Source organism: Natator depressus, chromosome 3 (genome assembly GCF_965152275.1).
Source record: "Natator depressus isolate rNatDep1 chromosome 3, rNatDep2.hap1, whole genome shotgun sequence".
Lineage (NCBI taxonomy): Eukaryota > Metazoa > Chordata > Testudines > Cheloniidae > Natator > Natator depressus.
Window position 1 is genome coordinate 130,301,374 of NC_134236.1, and position 22,243 is coordinate 130,323,616.

The 22,243-nt window shown below is 43.8% G+C and overlaps 1 protein-coding gene across 1 annotated transcript in view; it reads left to right on the forward strand.

Moving 5' to 3' along the window:
* PGBD5 (piggyBac transposable element derived 5) overlaps window positions 1–22,243 on the forward strand; it is a 99,439-nt gene that overhangs the window by 45,890 nt on the left and 31,306 nt on the right. The window contains exons 2-3 of the mRNA XM_074948818.1: window positions 898–1,325; window positions 7,348–7,482. Coding sequence (XP_074804919.1) covers window positions 898–1,325; window positions 7,348–7,482 — 563 coding nt within the window. The remainder of the gene's footprint in view (window positions 1–897; window positions 1,326–7,347; window positions 7,483–22,243) is intronic.

Here is a 22,243-nt window from a genome sequence, read left to right on the forward strand (position 1 = left end):
GGAGCTTGAAATGCAGTACAGGAGCAAAAAAAAGCCATTCAAGTTTTGACTGCCGGGGAATTATGTCACCTTGCATGGAGGCAAGAATCTCTCTCAATATGGCTGTCATGTGCCTGATCCTAGAATATTGCATTTGTGGTACCATCTTATTTAGAAGATAGACAAACTGGAGAGAATTCAGAGAGGAGCAATGACAACAATTAGGGGCTGGAAAGACTGATATATGGGGAAAGATTAAGACGGCTAAATATGTATAGCTTGGCTTAGAGACTAAGGCCATGTGTCCACTACGGGGACTATAGCAATATAACTACAGCTATGCCAGCATAACCCTGTAGTGTAGACACAGCTTTCAGTGATGGAAGGGGTTTTTCTGCTGTAGGGGCACCATCTTCTCAAGCAATGGTAGCTAGGTCAACGGAAGCATTCTTCCATTGATCTCGCCGCATTTACACTGGGGGTTAGATTGGCATTGCTCAGGGGTGTGGATTTTTCACATCCCTGAGTGCTGTAGCTATGTTGACCTAAATTTTAAGTGTAGACTAGGCCTAGGAGGGAATGTGACAGTCTATAACTAGCTGAAGGGCATAAATACTGAAGAGGGAGAGGAATTATTTAGAGTGATATATGGGGTGTAACCAGAAAAAATTATATGAAACTAAGGTTGAATATTAGGAAAAAATTTCTGACACAGATCGGTTATTCAGTGGGATAGTCTAACAAAGGAAGTGGCCCAAATCCCATCACTTGGGACTTGTGTAGACTAGACAATGTACTGTAGGAAACTCTCCTGCAAGGGACTGGATCATCTAATAGTTGTTAGTTATCAATCTAACTAACCACTATGATGAATAGTTCATCAGAAATGAGCTTGTTTTTTCCCCACTTTTGTTCTAGGTCCAACCCGTAAAATGCCCCAAACTGCCAGTGCCATGGACTTTTTTCAGCTCTTTGTCCCTGACAATGTACTAAAGAACATGGTGGTACAAACCAACATGTATGCCAAGAAGTACCAGGAGAGATTTGGCAAAGATGATGCCTGGATGGATGTCACTCTAACAGAAATGAAAGCCTTCCTAGGCTACATGATCTCAACAAGCATTCACCACTGCGAGTCCGTCCTCAGCATTTGGAGCAGTGGCTTCTACAGCAACAGGAGCATAGCGCTGATCATGACACAGCCGCGGTTTGAGAAAATCCTGAAGTACTTCCACATTGTGGCCTTCCGTTCCAGCCAGATGACACATGGCCTCTACAAAATTCAGCCTTTTCTGGACTCTCTGCAGTATGGCTTTGACTCTGCTTTTAGGCCTTCCCAAACCCAGGTAAGAGTTAACTTATTAGCAGTTGAAATCTTAGCTTACTACATACTCTAGGTTATTTACCAATGACCATTAATACCGAAACTGCAGAGTTGCCTGTAGAGAGAGCTAGATATTACAGTATGAAGACACAATGCAGTGTGACTATGACTGAGTATAAGTGGCACCTTTTAGCTCTGAGCATGTGCTCTCTTGAGCAAGAATCCGAGAGGCTTGCAACTCTCAAAACAGTAGAAGTTGCAGGTGCCCAGCCACTTAGGGTTTGGCTCTGTCTTTTGAGCCATGTCTCTTTGCCTTACTGATCAAAACATGCTTTCACCGCTGTTGGCCCCACAGCGATGGATCTTATTGCCTGCATGCCGACAAAAATGTCAACCAGGTTCTAACTGTGGACTCTTTATTATTGGTGCTGGTGTAGAAGGCAGATAGAACCCAGCTGGAGATCCCAGGTTCAGGTTGCAGTTTGGGGGGAAACTTCAGGCTTGTAAACTGAGCAAGTTTAATATAAGACATTGAGAAATCAAACATGGAAACTTGTGCTATTATCGTTACCGTTACTTATCTGATTATTGCCACACAAGCTGATAAGTAACCAAATAAACCAAAATCAAGGAAATGTAACTTAAAATACCCGCAACCTATATCATTCACTCTTCCATCCACAGCACAAAATGTTAAATATGGCAAACAACTCTGTGGACGATTCTATTTCCCACCTTCAGGAGTTTAGGAAAATAATAAAACAAATGTAATTCAAAATGTTCTACTTGAAATACCTTTTAATCAAGGTCATGCTTTCAGCGTGCAAAGCTGATCTATTGTGGAGAGCAGCAAAAGGACATTCTTTCTTGTCTGTCTCCTGTGCTATAGTATTGCAAAAAGAGGAGTGTTTGCCCTCCTCTGGAGCATTGGGTATTGGCTATGATCAGAGAGAAGATACCAGACTAGGTGGATGTGTGACCTGACCCGGTATGGCAAGTCTTATCTCAAATATTTTGCCATTGAAGTGTGGCTAAAAATAAATAGAGCTGAGTAGTAAATAACGGAAATTGGCCTGTTTCGTAGGAGAAGAGAGAGATACCAGCCAAACATTGTGGCTTTAAAATTCAGGACAGTGCAGCAACTCATGGTCCAGACATTAATCAGTTTGAGGTAGGAGCCACAAGACAGAACTCTTCATGTTAGGCGTCACTGGCAAGGTGCTGTCTCTGATGCCAAGGCAAAACAGCAAATCAAACACAGAAAACATTCCAAGGACAGGGCATCCCACCCATTGACTTCAGTGGGTGCAAAAATCAAGGGCTTAGAAGCTTGATCACCGTGTTTGTAAATGCTCGAAACGCTGGATTCCTGTGGGACATTTGAAAAGCACAAATCCCATTAGCGAGTAATGTGATTCCCACATATACCGCCCCCCCATACTAGGTCTGAAAACTTAATCAATAGAATCCCCTGTACCACATTTGCGATGACTAAGTGTCTGAATCTCTGCACGCAGTCTGTATATTTGTGCTATGTTTTGTACGGAGACTCTTTTCTCTCTCTCTTTTTTTTTTTTTTTTTTTTAAGGTAACAGCCATTCTTCGCTCCCATTTCCCCCACCCCTAGGCTCCCTTGTCAACATGTGTGTTGATTTTATAAAACACCCTTCAGCCGTATCAAGCTGAACATCAAACACCACAACATTGCATCAAAAAAATTAGACATGAGAAAGAGGTTTTAAGTCCATTCTTAAAAATAATAAGACAATCACAAGAATAAGTATCATACTGGAGTACAATCCAGACCTGATCCTGCAAGGGGCTGAGTGCTCTAGCTCCCTGTGGCGTCAACAGGAATTGTATACCCAACATCCTGAGGGACTGGGGCTCCACCAGCTTGAAGCAAGAGGGGGAAAAAAAACCCCTCTAACTGGGAATTGCCCAGGGTGCAGATGGTATAATAAGGTTAAGTATCAGATCCAGAATTAAAGGCCAAGCGAAAACATAAATACTAATCCTGTTGAACAGATACAAGGGGAAATGGCAAGAAAGAGCTCATTCTGATAGGCTGTTGGATGTGTCCTGTTTTTTAGCTATGGCAATTATGTTGTGGAAAACCCCCCTTTTTCTCTGACCCAGGGATTTTTGGAGAACTTTGGGGGGTGCTATTTTGTGTGTAGAGGTTTCTATTCTGTCACTTGTTTCTGGACAGTTTCAGTTAACATTTCCTAAGGCAGCCAAGGTAATTGTGTGTCCACCAATATGTTTTTACTGGCTGGATTTAAAAAAAAAAAAAAAAAAAGGTTTTGGTACCCAAGCTGCAGCCTTCTTATCTATCTGGATTTATAGTATCCTCAAATCTTGTGGTCCCCAAATTAGGGGTTTTGGCACAGGCCCATCTCCTGTCAGTCCTCTCCCCCCACCCCTGCCTCCCCAACAGAGGTGTATTCTTGCCTTTCAATTCCTTTTTGTTATCTTGATTGGATGGTTTGTGTAATCAATGCTAAGGTTGTGGTGCTTGTCACTTTCTTGTTGCTAGTCCACAGGAGGTTTGTGAGTCTGGTATAGCCTTGGAGTTATGAAGCCTGGGTTCTTTAGCTCCGGCAGTAAAGGCTCATGCTTGAGGTCCTGCCTTCAGTTCCTGCTGATGATAACCTATCCAGGGGCATCATATTACATGTGTTATTGGGGCAGCTTACCATTTTTCAGAGACACAAATTCCTGTCTCCTATCCCAAAATCCACATCAGATATTTTTAAATGAATGCTAAACTTTTGCATGCTCTCTTTTGAGGTGCATATGCTACAGAAGACATCACACTTGGGGATTTTGTGAACTCCTTTTGTACAAGGGGATGGAAAGCTAATATCCAAAGTTGAAGAATGAGGTAAACAGAGCATGGTACTGTGGCAGGAGTAGTCAACAGGTGGACCGTGGGCCAAATCTAGACCCCCAAATGCTTTTGAACATGCATAGAAGTCTTATTTACTTATTATTGTTATTGTTTTTTGTATTCTTCTCTCTGGAGTCTGGACTTTGACAAGAAATTTGGACCTTGACAAAAACTAGTTGATTACCCCTGTATTATGGTATATTTAGCGTATGATAATGCAAACAGAAATGTACATAGAGGAAATAATACCCCCTGCCCCAGGCTGGGAAGTTGTTGAAAGTACAGAACCAATTAACAGAGAGCCAGATCCTGTTGTCACTCCATTAGCTTCAATTACACAGATTTTAAAGCAGCTGAGAATCTGGATCACATTGTTTAGGACAGGAGAATTTCCTTAGTATCCCATCCCTCCCCAACAAACGCATGTAAAGAAATCACTGTCTTTACCTGGAAAAGCCAGCGGGAAGGGGGTTTTGAGGCTCAACTACTGGGGACAATGCTTCATCTGTTGCCACTTGGGTACTATTTGCTTTACTGAAGATTGTATCAGGTTGGAAGCTTGACGGCAGAAGGATGTTCTGATAGGAGTTCTAAGAGACTGTATTATAACAAATCCATGGGTGCCTAGGCCTGCAGCATTTGTTGCTATGTCACATACCATGGTCCCTCAGAACTTTCTGGTGACAACAGGGTCAGATCTCCGAAGCCTCTGCTGCACAGGCACAGAGGCTTACCTGGCCACTTTCTCTACAAGGATATCTGTGTTAGCTGTTACCAGTATAGGACCTGGGGTGCTGTTATGCAGTGCAGATTCCGTCCAGTAGAGGATGTGTGTGTACATTGTACACCCCACCCACCCACACATTGAAGTACTAAACAATAGCCAGTTTAAGAAACTAGAGAAAGGGAAATAAATAACTGACCAACCCCCCTTTTTCTTGTTTTTTCCTTTTTTAGGAAGGCTTATGACTGAATATAGATTTGTACCAGATGTTTAAGTGAGAGATGTTGGGCAAGTCACAACCTCTCTGTACCTCAGTTTCCCCATTTGCAAAATACGTATAAATATCCACCCCAAGGGAGTGTTGAGAGAATTAATATTTGCAGTGTGCTTTGCACATTTGTAGCAACTTTTCATTTGAGGATCTCAAAGTGTTGTGCAAACTTAAATTATAAGTTATTTGACTCGATCCTAAAGGAAGAAGAAGGTTCAGTCGTTTTGGGGATAACTGGCACTAGGTGGGCTGGCAACTGCAGCTTCCCCAACAGCCAGGAGAATTTGCATGCCTCCTCACATCTTCATCTATATTTCTGTAGGTAAACTGTACATTTTGCAAGAGTGCTTTCAGATGGTGCCGTGAATGTTTTATGAGTCATTAAAACCTGGAGTGTGTCTAAATGAAGGCATGCAGCAGCCACGGGACTGAGAACGTCTCTCTCTCTTCTGGATTGAAGGAATGGATGTCTTAACTTCAATATTTGAGAGACAAATGGCTACCTGTGAGGTGGCTTTACCGAGGGGTGTGCCACATCTCCACACACACCGCATGTTTAATGCAGGAGTGGAATTGCAAGAAAGTGCCCTGATTTATTTTTTTTTATAATTAGACACATACAGATGAATACACCTGTTAAATTGAAGTTTATTTTGTGTGCACATACAATTCAAAATATATATATAAGACCCACACAGTTGATAATTGGTTTTATTTATTTTTTATCATCAGGAAAGGGAGATATGGAGTGGTTATAGAGTTCCGGATCCTCCACAGGTACCAGAGGGGACCAGGATGTATTCCAGGGTGTGCTTAATAAAAGAGGGACTTCCCAGTCATGGATTTCTATAGTTACTGCTTACAGCATGGCTCTTTACGTTTATGTCCTCACACTACACAACTGTGCATACCCACAGTGGTGGCCCACAAGGCAATAGGAGTGATAGGAACACTCCTCTGTAAGTAACTCCTGGAACACTAAAGGAACTCCACCTTTGTAAAGAATTCCACACAAAAATATTATGTTAAAAGAATATTAAGATTGCCGAGTCAAACATTTGAGGTAGGAAGCGCTGGAATTAAGGTTGACTGTCAGGCCTGTTCCACCTTTCTCTGAGGCCTCCAGGACTAGCCACTGTCAGATAGATCAGTTATCTTGTTCCAGTATGGAAACGTCTATGGTCTTATTTAATAGAAGCCATTTGCAACCAGTACAAATCTTTGAAAGTGTCCCACCTTCATGTCTTCTTTTCCACTCAGCATGATACTGTGCCTTCGGTTTTACGGCATTACCACATCCCAGCACGCGCAGAATGCTGCTGCTGCTGCTGTTATTCACGCACACTTAAAGAAGCACAAACTATATAATCCACATCCTCAGATAGTTCTGCTGGCTCCCCATTCATGCTATATTGCTGGTACAAAATTGCCCCATTTTTAAACACTCCATGGACTTGCTCCAGTCTGCATCGTAGAACTTACCTCTTTATATTCCTGTCCCTGCTCTCTCAGCTCATCTAGCCCCAGCTTCCTGTCTGTCCTTTCACAGAATCTCACTGCTACTGGTGCAAGAGCCTTCTCCTCTGCAGCTCCTGGAATCGGGAACAAAATTCCTTCATCTCCATCTCTTCTCAAGTAGCCTCAGAAAGCATCTTTATCTCCCTTGAGTACCTCTTTAATTTCTCTCCCCCTCTGCTGTTTGTTATTCCTTGCTCAATAACTATGTCATGTAAACCTGCAAAATACAGTAGGATATAATTGACACGAAAAACATTCTGCAAAATAAAATAACGTTTTTTTATGAATAAGCATGTGTTTGAAGTGCTCATGGGATAGTTTCACATTATAAATCACCTGGAGAGGCATATAACATTGTGACGAGGAAGACATGAATGCAGTCCAATGTCAACATTGGGGATAATTAAAATTAGGGTGGATAGACTCAGGGATAGACTCCTAAGCACTTCACTTCTTTCACATAGTCCTCCATGCTCAAGAGAGCATTTTGGCTTGTGGTGATGGGCCATGGTGCTTCTGCTAGATGAGAAGTGCAACTGAGCAAAAGTGCAATCATGACACAGAGAGATAGCGTTGCCTCAGGAAACTTTACTTTGTTTAGAAATAACAGTACTTTAATGTACTTATTTTGATCATAGGTGCTACATGAACCGCTGATCGATGAGGACCCAGTTTTCATTGCCACATGCACAGAGCGGGAGCTACGCAAAAGGAAAAAGCGGAAATTCAGCCTGTGGGTTCGGCAGTGCTCATCTACTGGTTTCATCTGTCAGGTAGGTTGGTCTCAGTGCAATTTCTAGCAGACAGGTGTGTGCACAAGACTCATCAGAATTGCCAGCTTTGCTGGCAGTCTCAGCAGAGGCTGAGGATTAAATGGGCTCTGGAGACTGAACCAGGCCTCTCTGACCCCTGCAGATGGTACCTCCAGATGGATTAGTACGGTTTCTAATACCGTTTCTAGTACCCTCAAAGGAAGCTTGTACGGCCACTGCCCATGCTATACCTGTTCTGTGGCTAAATAGAGGGTTTCTGTTTCTGGAGCTATCCAACTGGCTACCAGCCTTAAATGCATTATAATAATTAAAAAAAATAAATAAATAAAGCCAAGCCAAGCCAAAGCAATAGGGAATCTTGCCATCCCAAAGATATGAGGGATCTCTCCTGTTCTTTAATTGAATAATTTTTTCCTCCAAGCATAATACTGCATATATCAGACAGTTCAAGTTGTATCCATATATGCAATAGAATTAGTCAAGGTGTAGCATCCTGATGGCCTGCATTCTGTGGCCAATATATTAGGTTCCCCCTCCTAGCCCTCCAAGAAAGAAAATCTGACATTACCTGAAGATGACGATATAAGAGCTTGAATGTAAGTAAATTTTAAGTCTTCTGGATGGGTATGTTTTATAAAACATTTTGAGCTAGATTTTTCGGCAGAGCCACTTATTTTGGTGCCTAGATGATGAGGGAATGGCCCCAGTTGTGAGTGCTGAGCACTTTTGAAAACTCTGGCCCACGTCACCAATGGTGTACGCTATATGGATAGCTCTCCAAGAAAGAATTTTATTCTATAAGACAGGTTAGCTGGAAATAAAGGTCTGCATTTTCAGTGGTGCAATAGCCTGACAAAGGAATGGGGAGAAAACTAGAATCATATACTTCCCCCTGTCAGCTTTGTCAGCAGCAGCTTTCTCTGTCCCAGCAGCCCCAGGCAAGGGCTCCCTGTCCCGTCCAACCACCCACCCCCGCTGCCCTGATTGGCATGGCTGAAAGGTGGCCAAGCTCCGACGGCAGGCTGGGGAGAGACCGGGTGGCAGAGAAGCTGCGAGTGGGGGGGACTCAAGCAGGGGAAATGTGTATGTGTGAGAGTGGATGGGGGGGGGTTGCCTTTTGCCTGTGTTCCCAGGCTCTGAGGGGCCCCATAGAGGAGAGAGAGAGGGAACGACCCTTCACACATGGAACTACAATTCCCATGATGCTCCTGTACCGTGTCAGCAGCTGCGTGGTTCCTTGCCTGGGGCTGCTAACATTGTGTAGCAAGCTTGGAAGTTTGCACTCACTAGCTTTTGGAAGGCAAAATGCAGTACAGCAGTAGTGTACTTAGTCTCCAAGGAGACCTCTCCTTCTCGTACATGCAGGGTATTATTGAAGGATAATAGGGACAGAGACAGAAGAATAAAGCTCACAGATCTATCCAAAAGACCTGACAAGACAGCAGCCATGCCACAGATTTCAGATACGCTGAGCTGTAATTAGATTTTATCTTACAGTCTTCTCCACTAATGCACTCTTTAAATGGATGAGTCAGTGGAAGCAGAGGACGTCGGCACCTCACAGGATCAGACCCAGATGCTCTCTCACAATTATGAAGTTGACACTCATGCCTGACTTGCATCCAAACAACAACCAGCATCTTCTTAATGGCCTTTAGGTCCTTTCCATTATGTGACTCATTCATCATCATCATATTAAAATGGCTGGGTGAGAGAGCCCTTAGGAATAGGTGAGAGTGAACACTGAGAAGCATGAACATTCATTCCAAAATAGAAAACGTACAGGATTTTGCCAATTACAGTATCAACTACAGACTTTAAGTACCAAAGGTCAGCACTATCACCCAGCTCTCCAGCACAGTCACAGAGGCCTTGCAGAAGCCAAACACTTATTTGGTGACTGCCTGCTGTTCTGTGAAGGAGTAAAACAGTATTTTTTTTAATGTACCAAAAAAAGGTTTTTAGCTGAGTTTCATATAAAAAGATCATAGATCCAGATAAGAGCAAAGTTCTACGTCTCCCTCCCACCACATCACCACGCCCATCCTGCAAGTCTGTCAACATAAAAGCATGTTGATAGATAATGAGTGACCAAGCTTCCTCCTATGTGTTCGCAAAAAAGAAGCTCCCATATGCAGGCAAATGCAGCACAAAATCCTGTAACACCAAGGGGCCAAATTCCACTCTGACACATACGTGTACAGTGATCTCAGTGGGAACAATGGTCACTTGCTTGTGGGCAGAATTTGGCACTATACATATTGTATACAGGAAATTTAATGACAGGTTTCAGAGTAGCAGCTGTGTTAGTCTGTAGCCGCAAAAAGAAAAGGAGCACTTGTGGCACCTTAGAGACTAAAATAGTCTCTAAGGTGCCACAAGTACTCCTTTTCTTTTTGAGGAAATTTAATGTAATTCAACTAATTGGGCCCCTGTAAGCAGAGGAGGACCGAGCTACAAACAGGTCAACTTGCTTACATTTGTTTTTTGAAGTTATTCACTGAATCATTTCTGTGAACAATTCTTGGTGTGTAGCTCACCGATGAGTTTGTTGCTAGCATTCAGTATTTGAAATTTGAGCTGTTCAGAATGATCATGTGGTTTTGGTCTGCTCCCTGATTGGATGAGCAGAACTCTGAATCAGATTTTAATGTAAACAAATATTCATATTTACAAGTTCTACATTCATTCTCTATGAATATTCTACAATATGCTTTCATAGTTTGCTGTCAGGGTAATATTCCTGCCAGCAAACTAATTCATTAGAAACTTAATGGAACATAAAAAGGTGCTTAAAGACACTCAGAGCACATTCATTTATGTTACAGTATTGGCCCAGCTGTCTCTCCTGTGCTATGAATAACTTGATTCCAGAGTTGGCAATTCAGGTCCTTGCTTTCGGATGAATTTCCATTTTGTACCACGTCTGCCTCAGAACTTCCTAAGCAAAGCACCACCTCTTAGTTACTAATGTCTTTCTCGTGTAGCTCAGCCATTCAGCTAAAACAAGTAAGATTATGAGCTAAGCATAGGCAAACCCACTTTGGACAAAAGAACTCAAATAAAAGCTTTCTGGAGGTTTAAAATGTCTCTCTCATTTTCTACTTCCCTACTCCATTTTTCATTCCATGTTATGAATATTATATATTGAGTGCTAAAAGCAATGTTTAGTGCGCTTGTATTTTCTTCCATTAGAGTTGCTGTACTGGGAAAAGAGCTACTCTTTGCTTTAGCCATGCAGTGGCCATACAGAATTGCAACCACTGCACAGCCTCCAATCTGATGATCCTTTTAACATTCTCCCATCATTAGTATCAATACATTTAGCCTATTTAGGTAAGTGAGGCAGAACAGTTCTGTTCTTTGCAAAATTAACTCATTTGATAGCTAGCTGCAAAGAAAAGGAGTACTTGTGTCACCTTAGAGACTAACAGATTTATTAGAGCATAAGCTTTTGTGAGCTACAGCTCACTTCGGAAAGTTGGGTCTTTCGGTTAAAGTGTGGGAGACAAGAGCTTTGGGTTTACGCTGTCACTTTAAGGCAAAGAGTTTAAGTGAGATGCCTAGTTTCTCCATCTGTAAAACCAGGATTACATCATTACATCAATGAAGTCACACAAATGAGGGTCATTCTTGTTAGTTGCCAGCTTGTGCAGGTCAAGGAGTGACTGGTTCACATTCTTTTCCAGGTGCAAAGCACACTCCATTGCTGTCAACCCATTCTCCCAGTCATCATGATCTGGTTTCTTGATGTCCTGCAAAAAGATGTACTGCATTCCAGGGCAACTTCCTTCAGGATAACTGAAGCCCTACATTGCAGGTTCTTCTGCACCAAAAGCTATCAGCCGTAAACGGCTGATGAGACAGAGCTAAGTAGTTCAGATTGGTGCGTGCACACACTAGTTAGTTTCTTACATTGCTGGACTTTTCCCTCACAGTTGCTGCAGATAAATGAATGTTTGTAAAGTGCATGGAGAGCGCAGGTGGAAAGCACTTGAAGTGTGAATTATTAGCAGCACTACTACAGGCATTGCAGATTGGATTTGCCTCCTCTAGGGAATGCCAAATTTACAGAAGGAACACTGAGGTTGGGTTTGAACTTGGGCCTGCTGTCTGTCCTACAAGCAGAGCCAGCAGGCTGTTTTTCCAATATATTTCCCGATGTATTTATTGCTGTTGAGGTGCTTTTTAAGCCAAGACTTTAAGTGCAGTTTTCTGGCTACAGTCCTGTGGTGGAAGGGTTTTCTTCTTTCTGAGAGCATTTGCTGACACTGTTTAAATCAAAACCCTAGACGTGCCTTTTGATTTCACTCTCTCTTGATTTCTCCCTCACCAACATTCTGGAATGCTTTATTTAACAGATCTGTGTAAATGTAAGTGATTAATAGGTCACTCAATAGTGCTAACTACACCCCCATCTGCTCACTGCAGACTGTTGGAACTACCAGAGCTGTCACTAGGCATTTTAGCACCCTGGGCGAGTGGAGCAAGCATATTTGTGCCCTCTATGGGGTTTTTTAGATAATGAGTTAGAATATTAGAGTAATGATAATGCATTTATTTTTGCATATTAGTACAGTATGTAGACAATAAAAGCTACAATATGATACTTTTAGTTGCCACATTACTTTTCACACAATCGTTTAACATCCCTATAGTATCCTCTCACACCTAAGTGTGGAGGCAGAGGAACATATATTGCTGCCCCAAACGATCTTTTGTCCTGTTCACCCCAGCATGGCCACTAGGATGATCATGGGCCAAGCTCAAGTACCAGGTACTTAGTTGGAACTACCAACGGTCTCGGAGGATGCCATTCTTCCTGGTGTCCACCAGAAAGAGTTTTCTTGTATAAAAGTCCTCTTTCTACAACAAGCCTGGATCGATTAGAAGAGCTGAGAGGCGGTGGGTTGCTCCGGGCCGCCGTCCAAGCTCTCTGGAGGCTTTCATCTGCTTCCTGTTCGGTCTGGAACTGTTCCCTTGATGCTGGAGACATTAGTTCCTCATTGGATTGTGGACCTAGGCTTGGTTCCTCTCAAAGCGATGTAGGGGATGGGGCTGTTTCCGATGACTGTGAACTGCTCTCCGCTGGTGCACTATGTTGGGGTTCAGGCTCCGGCTGAGCCTCTTGTGTAGGGTTATCGTCTGCTGCCTGTTTCGGGACTGGCTCTGTCTGGGTCTCTAGGACTGGATCCACTACTGCTGTTGCAGACGTTGGCATGGGGTCTGGGTCCATCACCTCTGACTGGGTCCTGGTAGAAGTTTCCAGAACAGAGCTAGGCAGGACGGCTTGCTTAGCCTGGCTGTGGGTGACCATTCCCACCCTCTTGGCTAGCTTCACATGATTGGCCAAGTCTTCCCCCAACAGCATGGAGATGGGATAATCATCATAGACTGCAAAAGTCCATGTTCCTGACTAGTCCTTGTACTGGACAGGCAACTTGGCTGTAGGCAAATTGAAAGAGTTGGACTTGAAGGGTTGAATTGTCACTTGGATCTCTGGGTCGATTAAATTTGGGTCCACTAAGGAAGCATGGATAGCTAACACTTGTGCTCCGGTGTCCCTCCATGCGGTGACCTTCTTCCCGCCCACACTCACAGGTTCCCTCTGCTCTGAGGGTATCTGGGAGGTATCTGGGCCTGAGGACCTCTGGTGTGATTCCGGTGCAATGAATTAATCTGTTGGGGTTCTTGGGGCAGTTGGCCTTCGCATGCCCCGGCTCGTTACATTTAAAACATCGTCCAGCTGACGGGTCACTGGGACGAGGTGGGTTGCTGGAGAACGGTGTGGCAGGACAATAAAGTGTCTGGAGTATTTCTTGGTGTGTAGTTGGGGCCTTGGGCTGCCCCCGGTAGTAGGGTGTGGTCTGAGGGTGTCCCTTCTGGTATCTGCTCCAACTGCATCCAGGGTTGTTCCTCTCTCCTCCCTCCACCCATTTTGTTCCGGCTTGCCCCGCCTCTCTGGTGGTCTGGGACTGCTCGTATCGATCAGCATAAGAAGCAAGACTTTCTGCTGAGTCCATTTCCTTATCCCATAAACACTGTTTTATTTCTTCCTTGGACATATTCAGGAATTGCTCCTGAGCTATCAAATCACACATTCCGTCAAAGCTAGTGACACCCCTTCCTTGGACCCATTTTTCTAACAGATCCTTCATCTGGTTTAGATAAGCCACATTACTTAGTCCAGGCCCTCTCTTAAGGGTTCGAAATTTTACTCTGTATGTTTCAGATGTAATTTGAAATTGCTTTAAAACCAAATCCTTGAACTTACTATAGTCAGAAGCCTCATCAATAGGCATCTTACAGAATATGTCCAGAGCTCTTCCAGTTAATTTTGCGACTAATGTGGTCATCTTGTGAGCTTCAGGAATTTTATGGAGAGTGCACAGTCTCTCAAAAGGTGAGAAAATATTCAGCAATATCACTAGATTCATCATACTGTGGGCATAGTCGCTCCCGTTTGTGGACTGTTGGGGAAGGATTGTTAGGGTTATCCAGTAGATTCCGCTCAGCCCTTACCTTCTTCAACTCCAGTTCATGCTTCCTCTCTTTTTCCCTTGCCTCCATTTTTTTTTCCTTTGCCTCCATAGCTCTCCTGTGGGCAGCCTCTTGAGTTTTTTCTTCTGTCTCTCTCGCTGCCTCCAGTTCTCTCCTGTGGGCAGCCTCTTTGGCTGTTCCTGCCTTGGGCTCTGTCAAGTTTGCCTCTCTGTTTTTCACTAACTTTACACCCGAGAGTTAGAAATCAAACAAACTTGGCTTGTCAAAAAAAATTTTTTTTGACAAGCCAAGTTTTTTTTTGTTTGTTTGTTTGTTTGATTTTTAACTCTCGAGTGTAAAGTTAGTGAAAAACAGAGAGGCAAACTTGACAGAGCCCAAGGCAGGAACAGCCAAAGAGGCTGCCCACAGGAGAGAATTGGAGGTTCTCTCTCTATATATATATAGTGCTGTAACTGGATACCTATGTTCTCGGATAGTGATTGTCAGCCTAAAGAAAAATCCTTAAAAAAAAAAATCTAACACCTTTGTCTCCAGGCAAATAAACAGAAAACCCCTCTAGTTGCTTTTTGTAGGTAAAAAACAACAACTTCAGGTCTGTGAAGACTTGTGAATTTCCCTGCAGGAGGTTAACTACCCTGCCTTTAGGTAGAGAAAACCCCAGCTCACAAAAGACAATTCCCTTTTGTCTTTGCTCTGGCCCCCAAGCAGAGACAAAAAAAAACTCTAACTGCTTTCAGCTTAAAACCTGCTTTCCAGCAGCCCAAAGGAAAAAAAAATTCCTTTTAAAATCTGTGCTTCTGGTTCAAAAAATCTCAAAATGATTTCAAGTTAATCCCACCGCTCTGCCACCATGTCAAGGTTCCTTCCCCACTCTGAACTCTAGGGTACAGATGTGGGGATCTGCATAAAAACCCCCCTAAGCTTATTTTTACCAGCTTAGGTTAAAACTTCCCCAAGGTACAAACTATTTTACCTTTTGCCCTTGGACTTTATTGCTGCCACCACCAAGCGTCTAACAAATATATAACAGGGAAAGAGCCCGCTTGGAAACATCTCCCCCCATCCCCAATCCTCCCAAACCCTACACCCCCTTTCCTGGGGAAGGCTTGATAAAAATCCTCACCAATTTGCATAGGTGAACACAGACCCAAACCCTGGATCTTAAGAACAATGAAAAAGCAATCAGGTTCTTAAAAGAAGAATTTTAATTGAAGAAAAAGTAAAAGAATCACCTCTGTAAAATCAGGATGGTAAATACCTTACAGGGTAATCAGATTCAAAACACAGAGAATCCCTCTAGGCAAAACCTTAAGACACAAAAACAGGACTATCCATTCCATTCAGCACAACTTATTTTATCAGCCATTTAAACAAAACAGAATCTAACGCATATCTAACTAGATTGCTTATTAGCCCTTTACAGGAGTTATAAGCTGCATTCCTGCTCTGGTCCGGGCAAAAAAAAAAAAAAAAAAACCATACAGACAGAGAGAACCCTTTCTTCCCCCCCTCTCCAGCTTTGAAAGTATCTTGTCTCCTCATTGGTCATTTTGGTCAGGTGCCAGCGAAGTTATCTTTAGCTTCTTAACCCTTTACAGGTGAAAGGGTTTTTCCTCCGGCCAGGAGGGATTTAAAAGTGGTTAGCCTTCCCTTTATTTTATGACAGCTGTGGTGATTGTGAAATCAGATTATGCTGTACTTCAGCATGAGAGAGTGCCAATGCCATGGTTACAGTGATTGGATGAACATATCACTGAGGTGATGACCCCAATCCGTAAAGAGTGCCAGGAACAGACTAGCTGGGTCACAGCCCAGAATGCAACAAGCACAGGTCACAGTAGACATGCTAAAATAACGAGGAGTCTTTGTGGCACTTTAGAGACTAACAAATTTATTTGGGCTTAAGCTTTCATGGGTCAGAACCCACTTCATCAGATGCATGCTTCGCCAGTGCATATCTTGCCAGCAGCCCCAATCCAGATCTGCAGCCAATGCAGATTTCCCTATTGCTCTCTTCACCTGTACAGTAAATGGTTTGTATTATTGTCTGTTTGGACACAACTGAAAATTGTCCCTAGCCCAAAATTAGAGACCTTTTAAAAGAAAAGCCCAGTTGTGTTCGGCATCCAGGGCCAGTGTGCCATGAAGGTGTCAGTTCCCCAATGTGTGAGTGTACCTGGCTGGCCAGTTATTGGAGCATTATAACGATGGATCAGAGGGAGGCTCCTTATTCTGCTCTCTCTAACAAGGATTGACTGAGGCTGGGGCAGCAACAAGTAAGGGTAGGTCAGAGAAACAGGAAAACGCAGCTAAAGCAGGGAGCAGGACGTGTTTTATCCCTACTGACTATTGACTAAAAAGGCATGTTTTACTTGTGCAATGTTTACTTCTTTGTTTCTACCGTGGCTTCCCCTAGCTGTAAATTGCAAGCAACCCAGGAATTCTTAATTTTTCCTCTCCGAACACTTCCTCCTAAGCACGGAAACCATTCTGTCTCCCCCCCCAGCCCTGCATTTTTGCAAACAGGGTAGGTGGCTCATCCCATTGGGCTAACCATTACCCTCTCTGCCACCATCTGGCAGCACCTCAACCCTGGCCTGAACTTCGGCTCCAACCCAAAATTTTGCTCCTCAGTCCCTCTCCTGTCCCTGCCTCCTGCTGTTTGACACCCCCCAACTACCCCCAGCCCAGTCAGTTTCCACCCCCTGGTCAGACCCTGCCCATTCCCCCCCCGTTTGCCTCCCTTTAACTTTAATTCTCAGCAAGGGCAGCAGCTTTAGTAGATGTCACTGAGCAATGAGCATGCTCAGTAGGAGCCAAGCTGGCACTCAGCATCCTGCTTGCCTGCCATCCCACCAGGGTCTTAGTGCTGGGGAACCTGCTCCGGTTTTGGTCACTTGCCCCACGATCCAGCAGGGAGGGAAGCCCGGAGCACCCTGGGCTCTGGCCGGACACCACTGGGCCTGATCCTGCAAGGGTGGGGGCTGACACCACTGGGCCTTTGATCCTGTGTGCTGCCCCATTTTTACACCCCCGGTAGCTCTGTATCCTGGGCGGCTGCCCCGCTCAGGCCACCCTAGTTGCAGCCCTGCTACTAAAGGATTCAAAACAGAGCTGTTGAAGCTTTTCATCATGCTAGGACACTTCAGGCTCTGTCATTCCTTTTGCTAGACGTCTCAAAGGGGATGACCAAGTACAAATGCCAGCTGAACTTGGTCAGTAACTACTTAAAGGAGGGGAGGGGGAAAAGTTATTAATAAGTGACATTTAGCTCTCATATAGCACTTTTTTCTGTAGATCTCTAAGTGCTTTACCAATGCAGACAAATGTTTTTATTATCCCCATTTTACAGATGGGGAAACTGAGGCACTGAAGTTAAGTGGCTTGCTCAAGATCATACAGTGAGTCAGAGGCAGGATGAGGGCCAGAAGCCAGGTCTTTCTGTGCCCAGGCTTGTGTTCTATTCACTGGATCATGCTGCCTCCCCAGGTCAGCATACGCCTTCCTCTCTCCACTGAAACCTCTCCATACAACCAGCACGTGTTCGGGGGACCATGAGAGAGAGAGAGAGAGAGAGAGAAGGGGGAAGGGATAGACTTGGGAAACAGCCACTGTTGACAGTTGCAGTGTCTCTTGTAGAAGCTATTGATGAGCCAGGCTTCCATACGTACCTGTGGAGTCCTGCTCTGTACTCTCACGGGGGCGGGGTGTGGGGATGCATACTGGGAGCTAGTGAACAGCCCATGACAGTCATAATCTTGTCTCCTCTTCATTACTTCTTCCATTGCTCTTTTCAGATGTCATGTATTTCATCTGAGAATTGTACCCTGGGGTGTTTCAATTCTGTACAAACGTGGAATTTGCAGCTTCACATTTGCCATCGGAGCTTTGTATATCAACAGAATCACTTATATTTAGCTTCTAGGGAACTTTACAGATCTGTCATAATGTAGCTTTTTGTCCTGGCTGTATATTTTTGCTCCCCAACTTCTAGTGAGACCCTATGTATCCTTTGCATGAATGAGTTTCCACAAGGTAAAATCATCAGCACAAGTGCTGGGGAACATTATTGGCCTATAGTGCTAATGTCTATTCCAAGACCCTAAAGCCGTGGTGGTGGCAGCGGCATCTCATCTCTCACGGTCTTTCTTTCCCCAGTAGCCGTTTAACAGTCTGCATTGTTTTCTCAGCCAAACATATTTGCTTGGGAATTTTTGAGGCCTGGTCTACATGGAAAAAGTTGTTGACTTAGCTACATCACTGAGGGGTGTGAAAAATCCACGGAGGAATTCTTCCTTCTACCGAGCTACCCCCACTTGGGGAGGGGGGGGTAGATTACCTAGCCAAAGGGAGAACCCCTCCCATCAGCATGGGTAGTGGGCCACTGTAGTGCTTCAATGTGTACAGCTGAAGCTGTGCTCCTCTAGCATTTCAAATGTAGACAAGCCCCTGGTGACAATCAAGTGGCTGAATTCCCATTCTCTTGCCACCATGTGAAATGCCTCTCAAACTGTAATGTGTTTTCCAATAAATCTCTCATCACGTGAGCCCAGCATTTCCAGAATGTGGTTGGGGGTTTTTTTTTTTTTTTGGAGGTGGCAGGGGAAGGGGCTATTGGTTTTTGTACTAGATCAGCATATTGCTCTGGCATCTGAGGGCTATGCTATTCCACAATATGCTGATTAATAGTCTATTCTGAGTCCATATGCACTCAAGTTCTATGGGATTAAATGTGTTCCCTGAGTTTGCCATGAGCCATCTGTTTTTTTTCCAGACTTTCTTGGTTTCCCATTTCATTTCACTCACTGGCAGAACGTTCACTAGCAAAACAGTGTGTTTCATTTTCATTAATGGCCATCTGAAATTTCACTGATTCCAGATATATTAAGTCATTTAGTCCCTTGTGTTGGTTCTGTATTTGAGCTCCCATTTTTAACTGCTCATCATGGGAGAAATGAGTCTGAGAAAACATCAAAGATTAAGAGAGAAAAAATTGTTTACCGCTAGCCCAGAGTCGTCCAACCCAGATGGGTTTCCTTTCTACATTACTAACCTATTATTACTATTAATTATTTGTACTGGAGTGCTCCACTGTGTTAGGATAAGAGACAATTCTTGCCCTGAAGAGCTTACAATCTAAGTAGACAAAACAAAAAACAAGCACAGAGATGAAGTGACTTGCCTAAAATCATGCAGCAGGTCAATAGCAGAGTTGCGACTAGAACACACCCCTCCTGCGTCTAGTGCCTCACCCACTAGATCCTGTTGCCTCCCCTGCCTTGATATTTCTTCAATTGTTATAGCATCTCACATTAGTTGTATGTGGGATTTTTCTACAATATAAAAGGTTATGTTAAATGCTGCTGTCCAGTTCTGATTCCACCTCTGGTCTATACAATTGGCTCAAACTCTTCATAATATTAAAAAACTGGAACTATTTCCAGTACCCTTAAAAATCTGTATTAAAGGAAATTGGGAAGGTGTACTGAAGAATTTGTATCACTTCACTATCACACAAAAATATCTCATAGAACAAGCTTCTCTCTCTCATTAAGCTGTAATTGATTTACCAGCTTTACTTTGAAAGAGGGAGGGAAAAAAAACATGGGGTGAATTTATATTTCAAGGGCCAAGTTACAGGAGAGTTAACTGTCTGTCCATTTGTTGATCAGGCAGCTAAAAAAAAAAAAGTTAGTTTTCCATCATATTTAAATTCTGTTTAGAGGTTTGTTAGATTTTTTTTTTAAAGCAGTGCCTTGTTTGCATCATATTTTTTCTAATAACTGGCAGTTAGAATGCACAAATGCAAGGAGTCTCATTAAATATATTCTCAAGCTCAGTTCTTAGATCAGAAAGAAAGCCCATGAAGTTGGGCAGTTTCATTTGTGTGCATTTTTACTCAGAGAATGCTCCAGCAACTTTTTTCCATAGCCTCCCAAAAGATTCTCTCAGTTTCAATTAACCTTGGTCATTAACAACACTGCTTGCAGTTCTATAGCATCTTCACCTGAGGATCTCAAAGTGTATTCCAAATGTTAATTAAGCTAGGGTTTAAAAAAACAATCCACTCACCACTGTCAAGTGGGAGGGAAGTTTTCGGAGGCAATTTCTGCAGAATTTACATTTTAATTGTTTCTAGCTCAGGGCTGGGAAAATAACCTTCAAAACATGAACCAAGACAGTGCTTTTTTCCTGAGACTTCACCCAGTTCCAGTGTCTCTGCTGCTGCTCATGGTTTTCCTGCGCAACAGCAAAGTGAAAGTAATGTGATTCTTAGTTTTACTGATGCTGTTCACAACCATATGGGCAGCAGTTTCACTGAGAAGAGTCATGCCAGGTTTACTCGGCGTACTAAAGCAGGCACCAGAGCTTTTCATGAGGGAAGAGGATATAAATAGCGGAGACTGGGAGAAAGGAAAAGAAGTGGAGCCTACCAAGTTCCCAAACAAATCTCAGGAGACTCTGGTGGGAGAAGGAAGACTAGAGAAAGCTCCTTCTCCCTTCCAGCAGCTGGGGGTACAATGGCTGCAGAAATAGATACTTAACAGCCGGTGGCTGCTCCTCAAGATGGAGATGGCTGTTGGACTATAGTCTCTGCAGCAGACTGTGCTATGAAAAACTGCAGTGGTTAATTGCAGTGGCAACTGATCCATAGCTACTGAAAAATGTCACACAGTAAAATGAATTTTCCAGAGACTTGAGAAATATCACTTCCACGGTCTTTGTAAGAGTGCCTGTGCTTTAGACTAGACTTGCTTCTGGAAATAGATTGACGCACAGAGATAATGTAGTTTCCCATGGGAATGCATGGGTGTAACATTCTGCTGGGGTACCCACAGCCGTGTTACCTCTCTGCCTCCAGCAAGAGTGAGCTTTGCTGGTGATTAGACTGTGTGTGTCAGCTCCCTGCCACACTAGTCTGTCTTTCTCCCCAGAAAACTCCTCAAGGCTTTCCTGGCCGAAACCTCACCTAGCAGGTAACAATCTGTGAATTCCAGCCTCTGAACTGTTCAGAGGTGTATCTTTGCAATGCACAGCCGCTGCCACTGTACATTTGCAGAAGATATTAAGTTTGCTGTTCTTTTAAAGAGTCAGTACATTACAGTTTATTAACTTAACTAGGGTATACACACCCCTTCCTTCAAACATAGCACTGACTTGGTTTAAAATAAAACAAGTGCATTAACAAAAGGACACATGTTAAGTGATACCAAATAGAAGGGATAAAGATAGAAATGGCTACAAACAAACAATAGTAAAAATATACTTTCTAATGGCTGAGACCTAACTTAACAAGCTACAGACTTTGTTCAAAGTAGCTTCCTCATCAGTCGTAACTTTCCTGATTACCTCTTAGCCAGGATCCCCACAGAGTCAAAGGCACCTGTTTTCCAGGTCTCCTCGGGTGAAAGGTAACCTAGAGGTTCACTCCCTTTCGTTATAGTCTTCTGAAATATATCCCCAGCTAAAGGTCCTTTTCCCTGCTGGCTGTGGGGTCCATGCTGCCTCTCCCCCACACACTCCATTGAGAATTTTTACAACGCAAATTATATCTTCCTGCAACCTCAGATACAAATGAATAGCCCATTGAATATAGCCACACCTGGTTTCATCACCACCACCTTTGAAAAGTCTGTCTTTCCTGTGCTTTCCATTGCTGAGCAGAGTCTGCTGGGAACTGATTTCTGCCGGATATGCTTTTTTGAATTAAGTAAATGGCCCATATAAGTTTAGCAGTGGTGGAAGTGCTGGTGTGACAGCTTTCAAGACCGAAGGCCCCTGTTTACTGTAGGACCTCAGAGTTACGGACACCTTGGGAATGGAGGTTGTTCATAACTCTGAACAAGACACTGTGGGGTGCTCCTCGGGGTGAACTGCGCAGAGCAAGGGCTCACAGCTCTGCAGGGCTGCCAGGCGAGTGAGGGTGGGGACAGGCAGCTGATTCTAGCTCCCTGGCTGCAAGGGTGATGAGTAAGGCACCCTGGGGCACTGCAGTGTCAGTGGGCACGTGGTGCAGGCTGTGGCCCTTTAAAACTGAGCTGCTCCTCCAGAGTGTAACATGCAGGCAGGAGCTCAGGCTCCAGCTCCAGCAGCTTACGCTCCAGGACAGGTTTCAGTAGCAGTTCAGGAAGTTTCTTTCCCCGGCTCTGAGCTTGCAAGTTTGTCTCCCTCTCAGCCTGGGGCAGGGAGGAGGAAAACATTGTTTACTGCCTCCTACCTGTAAGTAGCTGCCCCGGGCCATGAGGGAGTAGGTGGGGAG